General features: G+C 40.1%; 1 protein-coding gene across 1 annotated transcript in view; it reads right to left on the bottom strand.

Moving 5' to 3' along the window:
* The window catches only part of rock2a (rho-associated, coiled-coil containing protein kinase 2a), a 35,879-nt gene that overhangs the window by 2,325 nt on the left and 12,357 nt on the right, over nt 1-21,197 (bottom strand). Inside the window, 31 exon segments of the mRNA XM_073465611.1 lie at nt 2,655-2,868; nt 3,001-3,268; nt 3,354-3,432; nt 3,569-3,657; nt 3,843-3,913; nt 4,133-4,301; nt 4,429-4,620; nt 4,785-4,879; nt 4,968-5,061; nt 5,373-5,559; nt 5,760-5,863; nt 6,313-6,382; nt 6,483-6,667; nt 6,887-7,047; nt 7,285-7,444; nt 8,289-8,395; nt 9,816-10,062; nt 10,304-10,395; nt 11,085-11,220; nt 11,659-11,707; nt 11,828-11,916; nt 13,410-13,464; nt 13,574-13,733; nt 13,888-13,979; nt 14,253-14,391; nt 14,560-14,670; nt 14,673-14,703; nt 15,328-15,588; nt 15,887-16,024; nt 16,849-16,949; nt 17,061-17,142. Coding sequence (XP_073321712.1) covers nt 2,655-2,868; nt 3,001-3,268; nt 3,354-3,432; nt 3,569-3,657; nt 3,843-3,913; nt 4,133-4,301; nt 4,429-4,620; nt 4,785-4,879; nt 4,968-5,061; nt 5,373-5,559; nt 5,760-5,863; nt 6,313-6,382; nt 6,483-6,667; nt 6,887-7,047; nt 7,285-7,444; nt 8,289-8,395; nt 9,816-10,062; nt 10,304-10,395; nt 11,085-11,220; nt 11,659-11,707; nt 11,828-11,916; nt 13,410-13,464; nt 13,574-13,733; nt 13,888-13,979; nt 14,253-14,391; nt 14,560-14,670; nt 14,673-14,703; nt 15,328-15,588; nt 15,887-16,024; nt 16,849-16,949; nt 17,061-17,142 — 4,028 coding nt within the window.

The following is a 21,197-nucleotide window of genomic DNA, read 5'->3' on the forward strand; positions in this document are numbered from 1 at the left end:
AAATGTGATGTAATCTGACATCTTGACTTCAGAATAATAACATGAAGTTCCTACACAAATTATGAAAAAACACAAAAGTTTCTATTTTAACCCTGCTTTCATCTAAAACACCCAGTGGCAAGATGGTCCAAGCTGTCAAGTGAGCAGCCAGATGTTTCCTGCACATTTAAAGAACCCAAACAAGAACGTGCACTGGGACCAACATATGTGGACATAGCCCTTCACCACCACCACCACCACCACCACCACAGACTCACAACCAGGGCTGTGTCTGAACGTTTAGTGTACTACTTGGTTGTAAACAAACATACACACATTTACGAATAGAGCGGTTTACAGGGAAACGTCTGGGTAAAGGAAGATCCAGGTGGGAGAAGTCATCAATTGTACCAGTGTCCACTGTGGGACTCTTCTCGCCTCATTTTGAAGCCATTTGACCTGTGAGGGCTCAGGTCAGAGGACATGAGGTCAAGATGGGTGAGAAATGTTTTAGCCAAGATAAGGTGACTAGAGAAGAGCACCTTTACCCTTAGCAGCTTTGGAAATGTTAAAGTTTAGCCCGCTATCAACCTAAATACAAATTAATGGGTCTCACATTTTTCAAGGTAGCAGAGGTAAAACAGCAGGTCTTAAAACACTGAACTTTCATCAGTATTAAGATTTGGTTCCTTCCCATTTTAAAAACAGCAATTTGGGACTGTAGATGTAAACTGAAGCCTCGTGGAAACAGTGTTCCACTGCCAATGAAATCACTGCACTGCACAGCACACACTGCACACACTATTACCATGCAGTCATCAGAAATGAATAGAGGTACAATCATCATCGATATCATCCAATGCCCAGTGCCAGTCCTGCAGACCAAAGTCCTCCAATCTGAAAGGGGAGATTAGTTTTGATGGCCAGGTAACACATTCACATCCAATCTGGTGTCCATACATTAAGCCTAATGTTGTTATGTGTAGGATCAGCTGCTGTACTGTTATAATATACTGTGATACAAGAGGAGATTCTGAGATGAACAACTAGACTGACCAGAGGGAAACTGAAAACAGGCTCTTCTGTAAGCTAATCACGTAAACAGGGAATGCAGCTCCACAGCTGCTCACACTTCAAAAACATTTCTAATAGATGCTGTGGAGGATTCTAGATATAAGAGCACCTTATATTCTCATCTACAGGGAGAAATACAGCATTGAGTATAGAAATATCAACATGGTTAGATTTGGCAACTCTGGATGCACTGCAGATGAGACTGAAAGCAGCGTTATTGGACTGAACTGGCTAGGAGCTAAAAGTGGCTCCAACACACAGTTTGCCAATTCTCAAAATATTGCAATTTGGCATTTTTTAGCCCAAAAGATTCTGAACATAAAATAATTAACTATTAGATTCAAATTTTGAAACAACAGCTAGACCATGAGACATGAGTCATGGTGGGAAGATTTCTGGGACTACTTTTGTGTTCCCTGAAAATATTTTTCTTTCTCCCTGATCCATAGGAACAGTTAGAGTGTTGGTCCAGTTAAGTGATAACACACTGCCAGACTAGGGTTGAAGGGGTTTACTGTTTTTAAGGTAAACTGTAGTATGAAAATGAACAGTTATCATACCGTGTACATTTGCTTATCTACAGTATTGAATTAATTTGTATCAGTGTTATATATATATACATTTAAGGGTTTATATGAAGTTTTATGTCTGTCAAGACAAAATATTTTGTAAAAATCTAATGAAGCATTTGTTCAACCAAGCTTCTGTTTTGATTCCTTTAAGGGTCATTGAAGTGCCAGCTATTTTGATAATCGATTCAGTTTTCACTTATTGGTTTTCCAGTCATTCCGTCACTCAGTTTTTCAAGCAAAAATGTCACAACACTTGCTGGTTCCAGCTTCTTACATGTATGTTGGTTGGACAGAATTTGAGGACGTCCCTTTGGGCACTGGGAAATTGTGATGAGCATTTTTCACAATTGAAATTTTATGGACGAAACGATAATTCGATTTATTGTCAAAATTATCTGCAGATAAATCAATAAAATATTGATTATGAAAATAATCATTAGTTGCAGCCCCACTACTGAACGGAGAGATGATGCATTTATGATGCTATGGATAAGGCTACGGAGCTGTACTAATCTTTATTCCTCCTAAGAGTTTAATAAGGAAGCATTGTTCAGCCACATTTGGATTTGAACCATCAGGTATGAAACATTACAATGCACCAGAGGTTCATACAGGAACTTCAATTCAACGCTCAGCCAGCACAACATGTCAATTCAATGCACATACACAGTCCCTGCATGTGGTTAGTGCTATACCTATTATAAACTAATTTGCCACAGCCTTGTGCCTGAGGCAGCCACAGCTGAGGATGTTCCAACTCGAGCTGTGGTCACAACCACATAATACATAATACTGTATCATACTAAAGCTCTGACCCCATATGATTGACCCCATATGCTATTCCAGCTCTAGCCTGTATTCAGATGGTCCATTGAAAAACATGTTGTTCTCATTAATTTGTATTAAAACCCACAACAGAAAAATCAATGAATGAAATGAGCGTCTATTAGTGAAAATTAAGTGTTAGTGACTTAGACTTGTCCAAAAACAAAAAAACACTCAGACACAATCTCTGGTCTGCTTTGCTACCTGCTCTTGCTGGTGGGGAGCTGTCGACTGGGCCTCCTCATGGACTGGCTGGGCTGGACCTTCATGGAGGCGCGTGGCGAGGAGCGTGCAAAGTGCTCTGGGGGTGGAGGCTTCTTGGGGATCTTCTTGACCAGTCGACTCACCCACTTCTGCTGCTCCTCCTGGGATATGGCCAGCAGCAGCAGGTTCTTGGCCGTAGACACGTCATAGTTCACTGGTGGAGAGAGAGAGACAGTTATAGTCTTCAGTTGTCTTCATTAGAAACATTGGTATGTCTGAAAATTCTATTTGCTCACATCGTAAAGCTGCATCGATAACCTGTTCATTTGTGAATGGAGCCTCCTACCTTTGCATGGAGCAATGATCTCCTCCTTCTTGTCCATGTGGTCCTTGTGGCACTTGATGTGGCAGCGCCGGCACTCCAGAGCAGGCGGTGGCTTGAACATGTTCCACAGCGGCTTGGTGCACGCCTCACAGTTGGTGGGGAAGTGGTAGAGCGTGGGGATGAACTCATGGCCCTTGTGGCAGATGTAGCTCGACTTCTCTCCAATGGCCAGAGGCCCTTCTGGAAACTCTGGCTCCTTTTTGCTCTCGCCCTCGTTGGCATAAAGGATCTGGAAAGAGCAACAACAACAACAATCATCATCCAGAATTTCAGATATTTAACAATAAAACAACAGAAGCAGTGCTGAGACAGACCTGAAATATCCTGGGAATCTCTTTGGCATCAGCACGATACACATCCGTTTGAGTGACAGGCCTCACATGGAAGAGTTTGCTGTGTGAAGAAAATGGGTTGATTTCCCTCATAACAACAAGACCTCAACAGGACATAATGTACTCATAACCAAACTAAAACTGACATGAGTCCTGCGTTGTCATCTCAGCGAAGGTGGATTATTTGTTATACTCACTCAATATCAAGCACCATGTAGGGAATGGACTGCTCTTTGTCTTGCTCGTTGTTGTAGAAGAGAATCTTCTTGCTGCTCACTACAACATACTACAACAGAACAGAAACAGTAAGGCCTTGTTGATCGAGGAGGGACTGTTAGGGCGCACTCACACTTGGCCCAGTTGCTCCGTAAACAAACTGGACTTTGGGGAATAAATATGCTTGTGCACAGTATGGATTGCGTAGTGTGAGTGGACCCTTATTCATATTTGAAGCGGCTTCATTCTCTTTACCTTTTTCTCCCATCCAAACTTCTTGGTGTTGTTTCTGACAGGGAGAGAGAGCCAGCCCTCCAGCCTCATTTCTGAGTGAGAGAAAGAGACATGGATGTAATGATATATATTTTTTACACAATTCACATAAACACTTATGTATGTATTTAAACATTTTGAGCAAGTTGCACTACTTTTGGAATGCCTCACTAGGTTTAGATATTCAAAAGTATAATGGCAATAAACATGAAGTTGCATAAGAGTTACATCTACATCTATGGGGAGGGTTTACCATGTAGTTGAGCTCTTACCTGTGAGCGGATCATCAGTATCAAACTCTGGCCCACTGTTGACGCTGGCAGAGTCCAGTGACTGAACGCTGAGCGTTTGCAGGAGGTTCCTCAGCTGCTCGATGTCGCTGTCCTTACTGTCCAGAGCCATCTGCAGCTCGATACGCATCTGGCTCTCCTCTGACAGTTGCTGCAAATAAAAAACAAACAATTCTTAGTCTAAGATGCAGAGAGAGAAAATACTGCTGCACATGCTGGCCCAGCCTTCTAACTGGTAAGGAATGATTATAGATGACATGTGTGCTCATTCTACTCACTGCCTGCATTTCATTGATCTCTCTCTGGTATTTGATGATGGAGCTGTTGAGTTTCTCCTTCTCTGACCTCAGCTCCAACTGCAGCTTCCTGTTCTCCTTCTCCTTCCGCCGCATGTCTGTGTCATTACCTCGACGACTTCCTCCACCGCGAACCTCCTTCCTGTTCATGATCTCAGCCAGCTTATTGACGGCCTGTTGACAGACAGTTCATGATTTAGTAATTGTCTGGATGTAAGAAAGCTTCTGACTGGAGATTGGTCTGATGGGAGGTGCTTCTTGAAGGCCTTCTCTTAAATGTCGCTCTTTCATTTTCAAACAACACCTCTCACATTATTGTCACGTTGCTGATGACAAACCTGAGTTTTCAGCGTCCTCTCTGACTGCAGCTGCTTCTCAAATGCCAGCTTCATCTGGCTGATCTGCTGCTCCCAATCCTTTGATTTGTCTGATTCTGGGGGGGAGGGGAATGAAAAATATCAAACTGGGCAATATTTGACTTATGATAATATTTCAAACTGTATCTTAAACATTTTAATTACCCTCTACCGCCTCCTTCAATTTGTTGTTCAGCTCCTCCTTCTCATTTGCCAGGTTGGCGACATCACTGGTCAGGGTCCTATTGGCTTCCTCCAGCTGCATAGGGCAGGAAATACTGTGATTATTCACATGTTATGGCTGATTATGAGCACTGTCTAAGCAGTCTGCCCCTGCCACCTGTTGTTCAACATCAACTGTTTGAGTCTGTTTTAATGACATCTGGATTTACATTTTGTTTGTTGTGCATCATATTGTTCTACATGAGGCAAAATATCCTCATCCTCAATATCCTCATTTTCTGGTGTGATGAACAGTTGTTTTGTTCGCATCATAAAAAAGTTGCCTACGATACAAAACCCTTTCAGATCATCTGGATTAGAAAGATAAACACAGTCAATGCCACTCACCGAACTGATGGTGATGTCCTTCTCAGATAGCTCCTGGCGATGGCGGGCCATCATCTCCTTCAGTTCCAGCTCCTTCATTATCTTCTCTTTCTCCAAGTCTGAATACTGCTCCTCAGCGATGGATCGCGCCAGCTGCTCTGAGTCAGCCTTTGTCAGTGTGATCTCGAGCTGAGCTGCCAATGAATCTCTGAAAGACGTTAAATGAAAACAAATGAAAGGCTGAACAACTATTAATCACAAGGATTATACAGAGATGTAATTGAACTGACAACTTCCTTATTTTGTCTTGGTTTTGATCAGGTTTCAGGAAAAAGGGCTTAACATTTCTCATCGATGTTTAAAGCAGATTAAAAATCTATAGATGATATTTTCAAACAACCAAACCACCTCTCCTCCTGTAGGTCCTGCATTGATTGCTGCGTGTCTTTGTAGAGTTTGTTCCTCTCCTCACACTCCTCCTTTAGTTCACGAACCTGGGTCTTATACAGCGTCTGCAAAACACAGCAAACAGGTCAAACACACCTCACACTTAGAGGTAACACATTAACATGCAACTCTTTGCCTCCATGACTAGAGAAGGAGAGAAGTCAGAAACGAGAATACTTTTCACAAGTAATAATGAATATGCACAGTGTATAATAAGCCAATAAAGTAAAAAGGAAGCCATTGTCAATACACATTAGATTACACACATCATGTAATGTTTATGTTGTTATAAAAATACATAAAAATCAACTGATGGGTTTCTACTGAACGGTTAATACTGAATCCTGTATAAGCTTTTCCAAAAAAGGCATGCATACATCAGCTACTGAAATCAAAAGGACGTTGTCCTGGTGAGACATAACCGCCCACACACTCAGCAAGCAGGATGCAGAACCATGCTGCTTAGTCATTTTAACAGCCACATTTTCAATCTCAGAGCAGACGAAAGACTCACAGAGAAATACTGTTCAGCTTCTAACTGGTCCTGTAATTCCTTCATTTGGCCATCGGTGTCCTGTCTTTCTCTGCAGTCAGAATAAAAACAAGTTCATCATCCTCTTTATATTAAATATAGATCCTTGAGTATAAATGCTAGAAAAGACTTAAAGCCAAATGTAAACTGACTTGCGCAGCTCTTGGTTCTGTTTCTCCAGGCTGCGTTTAATATCCAGCAAGTGATTGGTTTCCTGTTTGAGCTGCTTCTCGGAGGTTCGCAGAGAACTGAGCTGCTGGTTCTGGGCCTTCAGGTCATTCTGAGTCAGGCTACGCTTCTGGGTCTCCTGCTCAATCTTCAGCGTCAGGTTCTTCACCTGAAAGGTGCAACAAAATACAGAGGAATGAGGAGGGGTGGTGTTTGTATTGTATTAATCTGCTTTTGTTAGTGTTATGTCTGTACTTCCTGTTTTTGTAAATTGCTACTGAATTACAGTTAAAAGCTAACAAGTGTCATTTTGTTACATAAGCACAGGATGCGTTTCTGTAGGTGGCATTTAATATCTAAACACACTGCACAGACTATAAACACTCACCTCCTCAGTCAGTCGGTCCTTGTGTCTGCGCAGCTCGTCTAGTTTCTGCAGAGCCTGTTTATAATCACAGTCCATCATGCTGCTGTGCTTCTCCAGCTCCAGGATTCGGTTTTCTAACCGAAGTTTGGCTGATCGCTCCTCCGCCAGCTTCTGCTCAATCTCTGCATGGGAGTTATTTTATCATATTAAGCTATGCTAATCAATTGTGGAGTATGCAAAGCTGTAATAATAAATGCACTTTCTTTATGATTTGTAGTGGTGCAACAATTGCTGGCTGGTGAAAGTCTCTTGGAGCTGAATTATTTCACAAATCTTCTCCCTCACAGCATCTAATGCTACAAACCAGCATGAGCAGACAGTTGAAGCAAACAAGGAGAGAAAGGATTGGTGACCTTTACCCTTCATGGACTCTGACTTGGCGCCCTCGATGGTTACTTTGATCTTGCTCTTGTCTGCCAGCATCGCCCTGGTGGCCTTATGAGAGGCCTCCTCCTGCTCCAGCTCCTGCTGCAGCACCTTCAGCTTGTAGGTCAGATCAATCTCCTTGTTGCTCATCTCCTGCACAAAGAAAACAAACCCAGTGAAAAACTCAGCCAGCCATCGCACATTCACTAACAGGATGATAAACACTTCATTCAAATTAATATAATTTGAAATTAGTATCAAAGACGGAATGATTATAATGCATCATTAACTACCCATCAGTGTCCTTTCTTAAGTCCGTCAAACGGAAGATCAATCTGCACTTTGAATTATTCAGTAAACCAAATGGACATTACCAGCTGATTCATGGAAGTACTTAAAATATTACAATGCTATGAAGATGGTGGCCATTAACTAAAGTGTAATCAGCACCTTGTTAGTAATTGGCAGTTGTACAATGGTCTCTAAAGAACAAGGCTTTAAAGAGCCTGTCTCTTACATCACTCTGTGATGCTCCCACTGCAGCTAACCATATTATAAGGAAAACACTAGATAGAATATCTTAATTAATGATTAATGTTTCAAACTGGTGCCAAATAACCCAAGGCAAAATAATCTGGGGGAGAATCATCATGTTTATTTTATCTTTATAGTTCAAGGTGTCTAATTTATCCCCCAGGTATTTATATGATTAGACAACCTGTTGGTCTTGGAGACATTAAGAAGGAGATTGTGATGAGCTACTTCCCGAGCAGCACAATATACCTGTTTGATACGGCTTATTTGAATGCTTTCTGTCATCTTTGTATTTATTTGCCTCATATATTTCGCAGAGGAAAAAAGAAAGAAAAAATCTAAAGGCCACTAAATAAAGAAGGTTGTAGATATTATGAAAGTTGAGATATACAAACCAATAAAGAATATATAGTCCATAAGAGGTGTACAATTAGTTATCTTCACTCTGATTTTTCAGGTTTACCTTCTCCATATCGGTGTGTTTCTCCTGAAGCTGTCTCTTCTCAGTCTCTGCTTTAGACAGAGTCTGTCTCTGTTGACGTGCCTCCTCCTCCAGGCCAGCAATGCGTCCTGCAAGACAAAGCCAAGAGAGTCCTCAGAGGAGCGAGTTTAAAAAATAAAACAAAAATGCCTCCAAAACATGCAAAAACACTTTCACTTTAATTGTCAGTGTAAGCTAACACATGATCCCAGATTCAGACTTACGAACATATACACTGATCTTGGCCACCACTAGATAGCCTGAAAGTGTGAATGTGTTGGGGTTTTTTCAGTAATGCCATATTTATATATACAAACAATACCCTGATTATTTATTATCTTTTATATCTTCATTCTGAATATTTATATGGTTCAAATAATTGCTGCTTCTCAAATTTCCCAGTTCATTGGAGAAAGCGGTGCATTGTGCTAGCTTGTTTGGTTTGTAAATGCAACATCTGATAACCAACAACTGGAGTTTGACAAAAGCCAAAAACAAAGTGAACTGAGGCGCTGACTGGGCAGATCTCTAGGTGTGATAACGGACCCGTGTGACCTCACCTCAATTAAGCCAAATAAGATAAGAGCTTTTACATGACAGTTTAAATAGCCTGAGTGCTGTCTTAATCAGATAGAGGTTGAATTATTAGTCTTGATAATGACATACTCCCTCATACATTAAGACAAATACATGCTGGGGCAGTACAATCACAGTCTCCTACAGCTATATGCTGACCAGCTGAAAAATGCAGCAGCTGGCTGTTGTTTTACTTTACAGGAGAGAGAGAATTTCATTTTTTTCATTTTTTACTCTCTACACTCAGATTTGTTAAATCAGTGTGACAAAGGGGGCTTAAGCCTTATATCTCTAAATATCAGATGTATTTGTTCTTGTTTGTATTGTGGCCTTTGCGGCTCCGTAAAGCACCTCCAGACAAACTTGTTTAGATAAAAGCTCTTACAAAGAAATTCAAATGGTACACACACAAACACAGATAGTGAAAATGTTGTTTGCTGAATGGATTCTGCAGAGCAAACTCCTTATTAAGGCAGGAAAAGCCTCTTAGGTGCCCTCTGTATTTGTACGGCACATCACTCTTGCCCACCTAGCTGCCCCCGTAAATCTGCCCTGCAAGCTGCTGGGCAGACAGAATGTGGCTGAGACACCACATTTTCTGCCAGTAATAGAATTTCCACTGCACAAAAATACAGGTAACCATCAGCAAATCCTTACAGCAGGATTTCCAATGCTATATTGCATTCCTCTCACAACAATCATGCAGACCACTCTGCACTAAATTTGTATAAATAAATAGATGGACACAAAATCAAACTAAGGTATCGTATGTAATCTTTAAACCAGACTAAATATGATGAGGCGCCTTTGTGCTTACTGATGCATATAAATGATTATTGTTTATAAACTAGAAGTCTTTCCAGATCCTGTTTTAAATGCTGGGCGTGTGTGTGTGTGTGTGTGTGTGTGTGTGTGTGTGAGTCAGTCACCCACCCATCAGGTCACTGATGGTCTCGGAGCCCTGGCTGTGCTCCCTCCTCTCCGTCTCCAGTGCGGCCTGCAGGCTGATGCATTCCTTCTCCAGGCTCAGCTTGCTGCGCTCCAACAGGCAGCATTTATCCTGCAGCTCACGCACGTTGGCCTCCAGCTGCTGCAGCTGCTTGCTGCTCTCCGTCTGGGTTTTACGGAGACGTGTCGCCGCTTCAGACTCAGCCCGCAGCAACGTGTTGGCTTCTTCCAGCTGATTGAGACAAAATGACAAAAATGTTTAAAAATCAGTCAGCAGTTTTATCTGGGTTCTTGCTATTAACACTTACATACATGTTTCCATTTGTTTCTGCGTTTTTCTATGGACAACATTGCACACTGAACACTGCTTTTACTTTCCTTTTTTGTAATTTGTGTATTTTTACAATATCAGGTGACTTTTTACACATTAACCTTAATTGCCCACAGACAAAACATAACACTCAGTGACTGGCCTGTTTCTGCAGGTGAATGTTCTTCTCATTGGAAATGTGTGAGTTCTGGTTTCTTCTCTTCATGTCATCCAGCTGGTCTCGAAGGCTGTTGACTGCACAACACAGAAGAACAAAGGCCAATATCAGTAAATGTCTAATTCTTCAGAATTACAAAATAGTTGTTCAAGCTTGTTATATATGCTGTATTACAACAATATTCAAGTATTAATCCTTCACTACTGAGTGTTAATCATTGAGGAGTTTCACAGGGGTATCACAGAACAAAGCAACAGAGATGAGTACCATTATGCAAATAATACAATATCCACAAAGAAAAACATATTTATTGTAGGCCTACAGACGTGTGTTCCTCTGACTGAACATGTTTTCCACACAGTTTAAGGAGTGCACTTGACCAGTTGATGGCAGTATCATCCACATTATATCAGTCTGTAAACTTCTTACAAAACTTTTCTACTTCAAATTTAAACCCAAATTAGTCAATTCGAACACAAAGCTGTCGACCTGAAGGTCACATTTCACTGGATTCCAATATCAACTGAATTAAAAAGAACTATGATCCTCTGCACTCAAAAGAAAAGTCTGCCACTGCATGTGTTCACTTGATGGCCTTTGAAAAATGTCTTATCAAAACACAGCTGCCACGCTTAAACTTTGTTTATCAATGTCTCACTTTGAAAGTAAAGGAAAACCATGTTATTGGGCAGCAGGATCATGAAGTTATACATATATATTCATAGATCTTGAATAAGTGTGTGATAAAATGCGTGTCTCGTGTCACCTTCGTTCTCCAGGCAGCGCTTCCTGTCCGCTTCACTCTCGGCCTTGCGGTGGCTCTCCAGGCTCTTGTGCTGCAGCAGGGCTTTCTCTCTCTCCAGCTGCCTCAGTGTCGACTCCAGATTCTTCCTGCCGCTCACCTTAAAATCAATCATTAAATACTTTGTTCAACATGTCCTATAGGGCTGGTTTCACGGTGCTCTGATTCCATAACTCACTTTATAAGAAGGGGTTCATGAGAATCCAATCTGGGCTCAACACAAATCCAATCCCCATATACATTTTAATGTGGCTATTAGAATTCAAAGAGCGCTGCAGCTGCACCTCACTGGATATAACACATTGGCATTCAAGTGAAACATGGTCAGTGAGAAATCTTTAGTCTGATTCAAATACAGTTTTTAGGAAAATGTGAGAAAAGGTGGAACTCATACGATCCCAGAGAGGAAACTGGGTCATTGCACCAGCAAATATTAAAAGTAGGACAGAGCCAAAAATATGCAAGTGATCTCCAACACTAACAGGTGTCTGTGCTGTGGATTCAAGAGTTCACTGCTGTCTCAGTGTGATTAGCTTACCTCTTCCTCGAGTTCTTTGGAGATTTTGTCTAGACGGCTAGTGGCAGCCCTGCAGAAAGAAAACAGGTCAATATTTACAAGAGTTTTGACAGTGATGGTCAATGTGCTCAGGTGGTGCAACATGAAGAAAAGCCTCCACTACGAAGAAATGTTGCTGCGGCTCTTGTACCTGTGTTTGTGCTCTATATCATCTTTGATCTGCTTCTCGTTTTTCAGCTGCACCTCCAGGTGGCGCAGTTTCTTCTGCAGTGCTGCTGCCTGTTGACAGAAAACAACCAACCAATCACAAATCCTGTTGACTTAAAGGACAAGTTCAAAAGTTCAAAAACTGTTTGCAACCTTTACTGCATGTCATCCATCTTTCCTGTGGCTTGACTGTGTGTTATGTAATGAAGTAACATACCTGACCCTTTTGGTAACACTGTATAATAACCACCATTAAATTAATTAAATGTATAGGTAAATAAACTTAAGTTACTAGTATTTCACTTGTCAACAAACCATTTCTTAAGCAATTGTTTATTGTAAAGTTGCAACTGATGTTAATAATACTTTGTAAATGGTTGATAAATAATGTGTAATTCATCTGTAAATGTTATTTCGATGGTCACTGCAACTGATTTGATTTTTAGTTTATAAACCTTTATAATTTACCATTTATTATTATAAAGTGTTACCAAACATTCTCTATGGGTTTCTCACTATGAGCGATGCTTTAATACATAATCAGACATTTTAACCATTGTTTAATTTTTTTATTATTTTAATTTCACCTTTTACCAGGAATATTCCTACTGAGGTTAAAATCTCCTTTAAAAGTGAGTCCTGGCCAAGACAGCAGCATTAAAAGACCAAGAGATTAAAAACAAGACAACATTACATTTACCAGTGTTCAATAACAGGAGATGTACACTCAGTGGTCAAATAGTCCTTAATCCTACTTTTATCATCTTCCATATATATCTATAATAATCTAGTTTAGGGTGATTCTGTAGCTCACACCAGGATTAAGGTGCAAAAACTTTAAAGGACTCCACTAAAGATTCAGTCAAGAACAAAATAAGGAGATAGTTTAAGTAAAAAAAAAAAAAATCGCTTGGATTAATTTTATCTTGCACCACAATAAAAAAGAATTTGTTTAAGTTGATTTAAAAATCTTGATTATAGGTAGCTGTAAGTGTTGACTTGAACATGGAGGATAAGCTCTTTCAAACTTCTCATGATTAAATGTTTCTAGACGTTACGGAAGAAACAATTAGCCCTGAAAATAAATATTATACTCCTGATTTGCGCTCACACATTGCCAATTTTGTAGAGCTGATAACTTTAGGAATTAAAGCCAGTTTTGCAGTGATGCAACTTGAAAACCTGAGCCTTTGTTGTCTTCCTCCCAAGTCATAGACTGTTCAGTTCAGACTGAATCAATGAGAGATTAGCTTTTAGCTCAGCCACTTAGACTGAAAGCTGCTTAAGTCTCTCTGTGTGACTAAGAACACTGAAATTCTAACAAAGTACAAATAAATCATGGGATCAGATACATAAATCCCTTTCTGAGTCATTTCCATCATAATCCTGAACGTCTTAGAGCATGAAGCTGGACTGATCGCAATGTCAACAGGCCCGTTCTGTGTGGGCATGTAAACTGACGCCTGGCTTATTTATTTCCTGAGAAGTTTTGGACAGACGTAGTTAGTGAAGTTGCTCAAAGTGCACCCAGCAGCTGTTGTGTGTGTGCAAGTGAAAGCACCTACCTCTCCTTTCGAATTTTCATGAGTCACCGAGATATTGTTGGAAGCATTCAGTAACCTGAAGAAGGAAATGAGCAAAGTCAACACAAAGTCAAGATCACAGCCAAGAACTCATCTAAGTCTTTTATGCATGTAGAAGTGTTGAGGTCCCTAAACAGATGGCTTACTGGTCTTCTTTGAAGTAAGTGAATCCAACAAAGGGCAACTGATTTCCAACAAAGGCCTTAGGTGTGGGGAAAGTTTCTACGTCGCCTTTGTCTTCTTCAATCTCATCAAAATTGCTGGTGTCTATGTCACTGCTGAGCTCTGGAACGACAGGGGCAACCGCTGAGGAAGGAGCGAGAGAGAGAAAGAAAGGAAAAAGTGTAAATTGCTGGGAAAAAAAAGGAAGCGCTGTGTAAAACAAACTTTTACTCTAACTCTAACTCTGTTAAGTGTTTGAGTCACATAGAAAGGCTTGTTTTATTGAAGTGATACTAACTGTCTCTGATGGTATCAAAGGTCCACTGGTCGTTCTTGAAGAAAGGGTGTCGCTTAATTTCCTCCACGCCATTTCTGCCCAATCGCACCTCCCTCAAAACAAAGAGAGCGAGTGAGTTGGAGAGCAATGACCTAATTTACTCTTTGTGCTCAGTTCAGCAGTTTCAGCAGCAACAGGCAAACATGACCTATTGAAAAATATTCTTGTCTAAAAGTAATTAGGAGTTAATCAAAACCAGAGCAAACCTTAAAGACTTTGATTTCCTTTCACAAACAGCCAGTTGTAAACATACAGTATGTGTGCTGTGTGCAGCTCATGTTGTGTTACGTCTGAGTACTGCCGTACAAGACCGTAACTCTTTCTACCTGTCAGTCAGGAAGGCGCAGATGATATTCTTGGCATCTTTGGAGATCTCCACATCATCCGGGAAGTTGAGGGAGTTTTTATGGTCCATGATCTTACTGTAGGTTCCCACCAGAGAGTCGGCGTAAAACGGCGTGTCACCTAACAGCAGTTACAGCAAGTTAGCTATATTAAACTGCACTGAGATAAATCCAATATGCTATATACAGTACAAGACTAAGAATACCATCCCTTATAATGCAAATATATTATCAGAAAAACACCTCATTGCATTTGCTTATAAAATAACTTCTCTAAATTTTCACTGACCAACAAGCATCTCGAAGATGAAGACCCCAACAGACCACCAGTCACACTCTCTCCCATAAAACCCATCTCCTCCCTGGGATTTCAGCACCTCAGGAGAGATGTAGTCTGGGTCCCAACAGCTGTATCACAGTGCACCATGCCGGTCTGTAACACAAATCCAGGAATCAAAGTCTTATTAAGTATGTTTTGACATTATAGCCGAAGATCATATTTTTTGTCTTGTTTGAGACAATAGAAAATGATTCATCTAAACATAACATTTCATTAGACATGTCTGCAGGAACCAAAACTTGTTCTCTGACTGAGTTATCTTCCACTGCTAAATCTCAACCTGCAACTGACTGCTAGAAGGACTGATTTAAGTTCTTAAATCTTAAGTTAAAGTAAATCTTAAGTTATCTTAAATTAAAGCTCCAAGTCTTTCATCGTTACCCAAGCCTAAATATAAAGATGTCTTCATACACATTATGTAGCTTCAACAAGCTGATCAGCATTCAAAACTCTGCAGGAGAAAACCTTTATTCATTACAGTCTGCTTCGACATCGAGCAGCTCAGAGTCTTTACAGCATTAGCCGTAGAATTTTCTTCTAATATAAAGAAAAAAGATTCCATTTTGTGCAGCTTTGTTAAAATAAAAAGAAAAAAATGATGTAAAAGAAAAACAGGGCCTTCTAATTTTGCAGTAAAAGAGACAAGCTGGAAGCAGAAGAAATTAGCAGTTTTTCAGAAACACAGCGTGCTGCCAAACTGAAGTTTCGGTGACTCACAGAATCCATCTTCATGCACGTGCCAAAGTCTGCCAGCTTGAGGTGTCCGAGTCTGTCCAGCAGCATGTTGTCAGGCTTGACGTCCCGATGGATGAAGCCCATGGAGTGAATGGCATCCAGGGCCATCACCACCTCCGCCGTGTAGAACTTTGCCCATTTCTCCGGCACGTCATAGGTGCTGGTGAGGTTGACCAGGTCACCTCCTGGCATGTACTCCATCACCATGTAGAGGTAGTGCTCATCTTGGAAGGCACAGCACAACTGAACAACACAGACACAAGCTCTCATTATAGCTATTATTGGTCACTAGAAAGAACAGTTAGCACCAATCTATTTGCCATTGCTGAATTTATTTGTGTTGAATAGCTAGAGTTATTTGAACAATTCAAAAATGAATATAAAGGATGTCTTGTAATGTATTATATGATAATTATCAACAAAAGACACTTCCCACAGTCTCCCAGCAATAATATACTATCTGCTATCTTTTAACTTTAAGTGTATAACTGCAGAAGCACCAGAAAAAGTCACAGAACAGCTGAGCCATTAAATGTCATACCTGCACGACCCAGGGGCTGTTAGCAAAAGCCATTATGTCCCTCTCTTCCCAGAAGAAAGCCGAGTCTGAGCGCTTGATCATCTCAAACTTGCTCAGCAGCTTCATGGCGTAGACCTTCTGAGACGCTTTATGCCGCACCTGATTGGAGTTGAAAAAGTCATGGAGTGAAACTGCAAACTACACAAACAAGGGACATCAGATCACTGACTGCACTACAATGACTGTTAGTTCCATTACAACAGATCATGTCATGTTTTAAATCCAATGCTGGACAGTAAAAGTACATTTGAGTGCAGAATTCAAAGTAAAATTGGATTTTTTATGAATATTCACATAGACATTATGAAGGGCTCGACTAGAAAAAAAAGCAGTTCATCATTTATTTAGTGTTATAATTACAATGCATTTATATGTGGAGTTCATACTGCTTCCCAAAATTCAAGCACTATTTATCACTTTTAGGTACCTAAACCAATAATTTCCACACTCTTAAAGCCTCTATCATCACATCTAAATTGTTACAATAAATGCAATAGCAAAAAAATAAGTTTACAGAATTCCTTCATGGCCACATCAATCAATGTGTATTGTCACTTTGTTTTTTAAAGTTGACCAACTGATCATATTAACTTTTTTTTTATGTGCTGATCATGATTATTTAAGTCTTGCAAATTTCAAGGAACCAGGAGGAGACAACAAAAAAGTATGATAATGGACTGTGTCATTACAAATATTAAAAGCATTTGGTTTACATGAGCGATTATGTGGATGAAACACCAGAATATGTTGAAGATAAAGCATTTTTTAAGGATATTACTAACCTTCAAAAATAAAAAAAAATCCAAAACTTTCATAACTTTCTACAAACCCTCTATGTGTAGTCTTCCAGAAAACAAAGATTCAATCACTTCCTGAAACAGAATCCTCATTAGTGACAGCTGAAAATTAAAACCAATACTCACCAGTTGGACTTCACCAAACGCCCCTCGACCAATGACTTTAACTCTGTCAAAGTCTTCCGACTTCATCTGGAGGTCTCGAGTCTGTCCAATGACTTTCTCATCTGAATACAGAGACAGTAAAAAAATCAATGAATGATGGTGTGAACTGACAACAACAACAATTCTCAGCTTTGAACGAAGGCCTATGTCCTCTCTCTCACATAAAAACTTACATCTGTTTAGGAAGGTTTCGATGTTTTTGTTCTTGCGTAGTGCAGGGTAGTCCAAGTCTAAGACCAGGGCGTTGATGGAGTCCTACACAGAAAGAAAAAACGATCAATCAACAATCATGAACAGCATAAAAAAATGAAACAAAGTGCAGCTTGACAACTTCAGCAGACTCTGGGGCATCTCATTAAAACCATGAAAGACGGTGAGAATCTCCATGATCTAGAAATAATATGACTTGAAGGGAAGGGAAGATATTTCTATTGTCAGATTACAGCAAAGTTGGAGTATAAATAATTACATTGAAATGGAGCAATAATGTATTTCAAGCAACACTTGTTTTTTGAAGGAAGGTGTAATGAAGTCATAGTGCATATTTGTTTGTTTGAACCTACATATATAACTGCAGTATCACTGATAAGGCAGTAATGTACTCTTTAAGTATCTGTTCAGAACAAATACAGTATATGACGTAGGTAAATTAGCAGAATGTGTGGCATCACTATCAGGGACGTATGAGAATCAACAGTAGGAACCAGAACTCTGTATTTTCCTGTGTCTCCATCTTGACACCCATGCAGCATGAAACTATGTAGTGCAGCGCTAAGAGACTAAAATGATTACACATTGTGTACAATCACACAGCATTTAACAGACATTAAATTGCTCTTGTCACTTCTTTCAAGTACACAATGTTAGTGACTGATGTGTTACTAGCACAAGTTGTAACAAATTCTTTACATAGAAGAGTGTGTGCTGTTGATCGTAAAAGATAACGTCATAGTGCATGTCATTGTGTTGCAAAAGAAAACATGACTAATCAATGACAAACTGAGAACTGTGTTCTCCACTTACCAGCATTTGCACACAAGAATGGGATCATGAGGCTTATATGAAAAGTCACAGACTAAGTTTCTAAATATTTACTGTAATAACCACATTAAACTGGACCTAATGTATTAATGATTTAGCATATTGTGAACAAACTTTAGAGGAAATGTGTCACTGCTGAGCTGACTGACTAAAACCACAATCTCTCGCAACAATACCACTGAAAATGTTCTTTAATAGAGTCTAATTTACAAAACATTATGCAAAACCAACTGGCAAACGCATTCTACCGAATAAAGGCAGAGGAGAGCTGGATGGACAGCAGCAGGCCTACAGTCCAACTGAACATTACTGACCACTGACTGCATTTCTAAGGAGAGTTTATTTTCTGTATATTTTCTCAGCACCGCACAGAACAAAAACAGTTACACATCACTGCCCAGCAAGACCGAATGAAAACTAACAGCTTCGCCCCAGCGTTTCATTCAGCAGCGCTAAACCTGATGGACTAGATACATAAACAGCAACTACATGTAATGAAAATTGAGAGAGAGACAGAGAAAGATATGGGGGGGGGGGGGGGGGGGGGGGCAGAATGAGTCATTTCTCCATCAGCAGCAGCCCACTTGATTTTATCAATGACATATATCTATAAATGAGTTCCTCACACACATGCACTAGAACCCTGAACTCGTCGAGACATTACCCAGAGGAGCTGTATGTGAAAATGCAAATGTCTGAATCAGTTGAGCTGGACATTAAATAGTTCCCTGCCAGCTACCTTGTACAAAGTCTGTGTGGTGTCCAATTGAGCCGATGTATGAATAGAGCCGGTCAGGTTTATGGTGTTTCTATCATCAAGACAGCTCCAGAAATCATCCAGAGGCTAATGTGAGAAAACTGCTTCAGAGAGTTGAAGTCATCTCCACACAGTGTGAAGTAACTGGTTAAGAACTGCATTCTTGTGATAGTTTGGTGATTTCAACATATTTCTGAAAATGTTCTTCTTGTGGACCAGCTAACAGGAAATAAGATGACAGCTGATATTATTAGTCAACACATCAATGACTCAAGATTCTAGTTGCAGTCATGGTGACTGTCATGCATAACTTTATGTTGCCAAGAGTGCAAGAGTGGTTTTAATGGAAAACATGTTTGTTCACACATAATCTGTTCACTTTAAGATAGTTAGCTCCAGCTAGGTAGCTAGGTGCTAAGTGTGTTTAGCCATCAGTGTTTTCACTTAAGCTAGTTAAACACATCAACTCTCCACTGATGTTACAGACACACACACAGAAATATGGATAAATAATGTATTGAGAAAAAAAGATAAATTATTAAATACTTGCCAAGATTATAAAAAAGTTAGAATAAAGGACTTTAAAAATAAAATGGAGTGAGTGAAAGAGTAAGATAAATTCTTTTTTAATTTATTTTATCAATTATTTGGAGGTTAAAGCTTCATATTTCTATTTAAACTATGTTCTACTCATTTAACTAACAGAATTATTCACTGATAGATTCAGTCTTGTCTGACAAACCTTTCTACATTTTGTCAGTTTTGGGTCTTTTAAGTGGTGTTACAGGTGGTTTTATACTCTGTGTACAGTGTGTCTCGCAGCAGCCTGAACAGGAACAGAGGCTGGGAATTGTACTACAGTACTGCAACAGAATGTTCAGTCGACTGAACACAAGTTGACTCTTTGTAGCAGTCAGTCATAATGGACACAGTTTGACCCAGGGCGATGTAGGAAAACCATTAAATAAGCAAACGACAGACTGAGACAAACCCCTAATCGTTACAGTGTGTAACAATAAGGAAGTCATCTATCAACTTATGTCAGCTACACATTCCTGAACGGTCAATGAGGAGCTGTTTGAAACAGTGGACCAAGCCAGCAGAGGACACAGGAACCTCACTTTGACCCAGTGGTCTAGACTGGTTTCTTTCTAACTTGTCTTTTGCCTCTCTCCTCTCATTCTCCCCTCATTACAGTGCTAGACAGGATGGCAATATCTGTTTCATGTTTCGCTCACTTCCTTTGTAATCATTTCTCCTTCACTTTTTCTTTTGCCATTTATTGCTGCTCTCCCTCTGCCTTATCCGCCTCTCCTCCTGCTCTCTCCATCGCTCTCCGCTCGGCTGAAGTCTGTCTGCAGTGAGCTGCACACTCTGTTTCATCATATCAACTTCACTTCCCCATTAAAGGACTGACCTCACACAAAACTACTATTTAAGGGAAAAAAATACACACGCCAGGGGTGGAGAGGGGTTGCCGGGTGCGTGTGCACGTAGACACGCACGAGGATCTCCCCACGAGCACGGCAATACAGGAAATGATCCACCCCACCCCAGGGCTGGCAGATAATTTCACTGTGTCATGAAGCCAGTCCCTGTGTGCAAGTCATTTCCTCTGAGGCAGCATTCTCTGCTACCGCTGCTCCTCTGCAACCAAAAAAAAAAAATTACAGATGCATGCCAGCTACAGTTCTGATCATGTGTACAATGCATCCATTGCATTGTATTTTGTATGTGTTCAGTCACAAAGAGCTCAAATTAGCACCTGCCACCACTCAATAATGGTAAAATGTGCAAGAGGTTGGTAGATTTGCTTCACTCACCAGCAGACAAAAAAAAAACAAAAAACCATGACACTCTTCCGAGTGTCCGGTATAATTTGTACATTTACTATCCATTTGGCTGGTGGAGAAAAGTATATTTTGCTCCCTCGCCAAAACATCTTCAATGCAACAGTTAGTTCGATTAACCACAGTTGAAATCAACGCCCTATCATTTCCTGAACGTTAACCACTGATTTATGTACAGACACACTGCAGGTTTATGACGCCTTTTATGTTTCACTGAGGTACTTTTAAATGGTGAAGCTGCTGTGGTAAGTACATAATTTGTGACAATGTGGTTCTGTCACGCTACAGGGGAAACAAGACAAATATCTGCTCGAACCACAGGTGATATATTTCTTATATTCTTACAGTTTTAAAGTTTTTTTTTAAAGTTTCCTTTCCAAAACACATTTTCAGTCAGTAACAAGGAAGAAGACTGACTGGGTGTTATGTAGCTCTATGACTTTATACTTGTATCTCCTAATAACTACAGACTATGTACAGCATCTTTCGTCACTTCCATTTAGTCACAGTGTGTGATGCCAAGAGTACATCTGTTAGGAGCAGGAGGGTAAACAGTCACTGTGCATCAAGCTGCCATGACAAAGCTCAGATATCATTTTCATAATGCTCCAGGCCTTAAATAAATCATGAATTTAGTTTCAGATGCTGTTTAAAATTCAAAC

This window comes from Pagrus major, chromosome 5, assembly GCF_040436345.1.
Source record: "Pagrus major chromosome 5, Pma_NU_1.0".
NCBI classification, from domain to species: domain Eukaryota; kingdom Metazoa; phylum Chordata; class Actinopteri; order Spariformes; family Sparidae; genus Pagrus; species Pagrus major.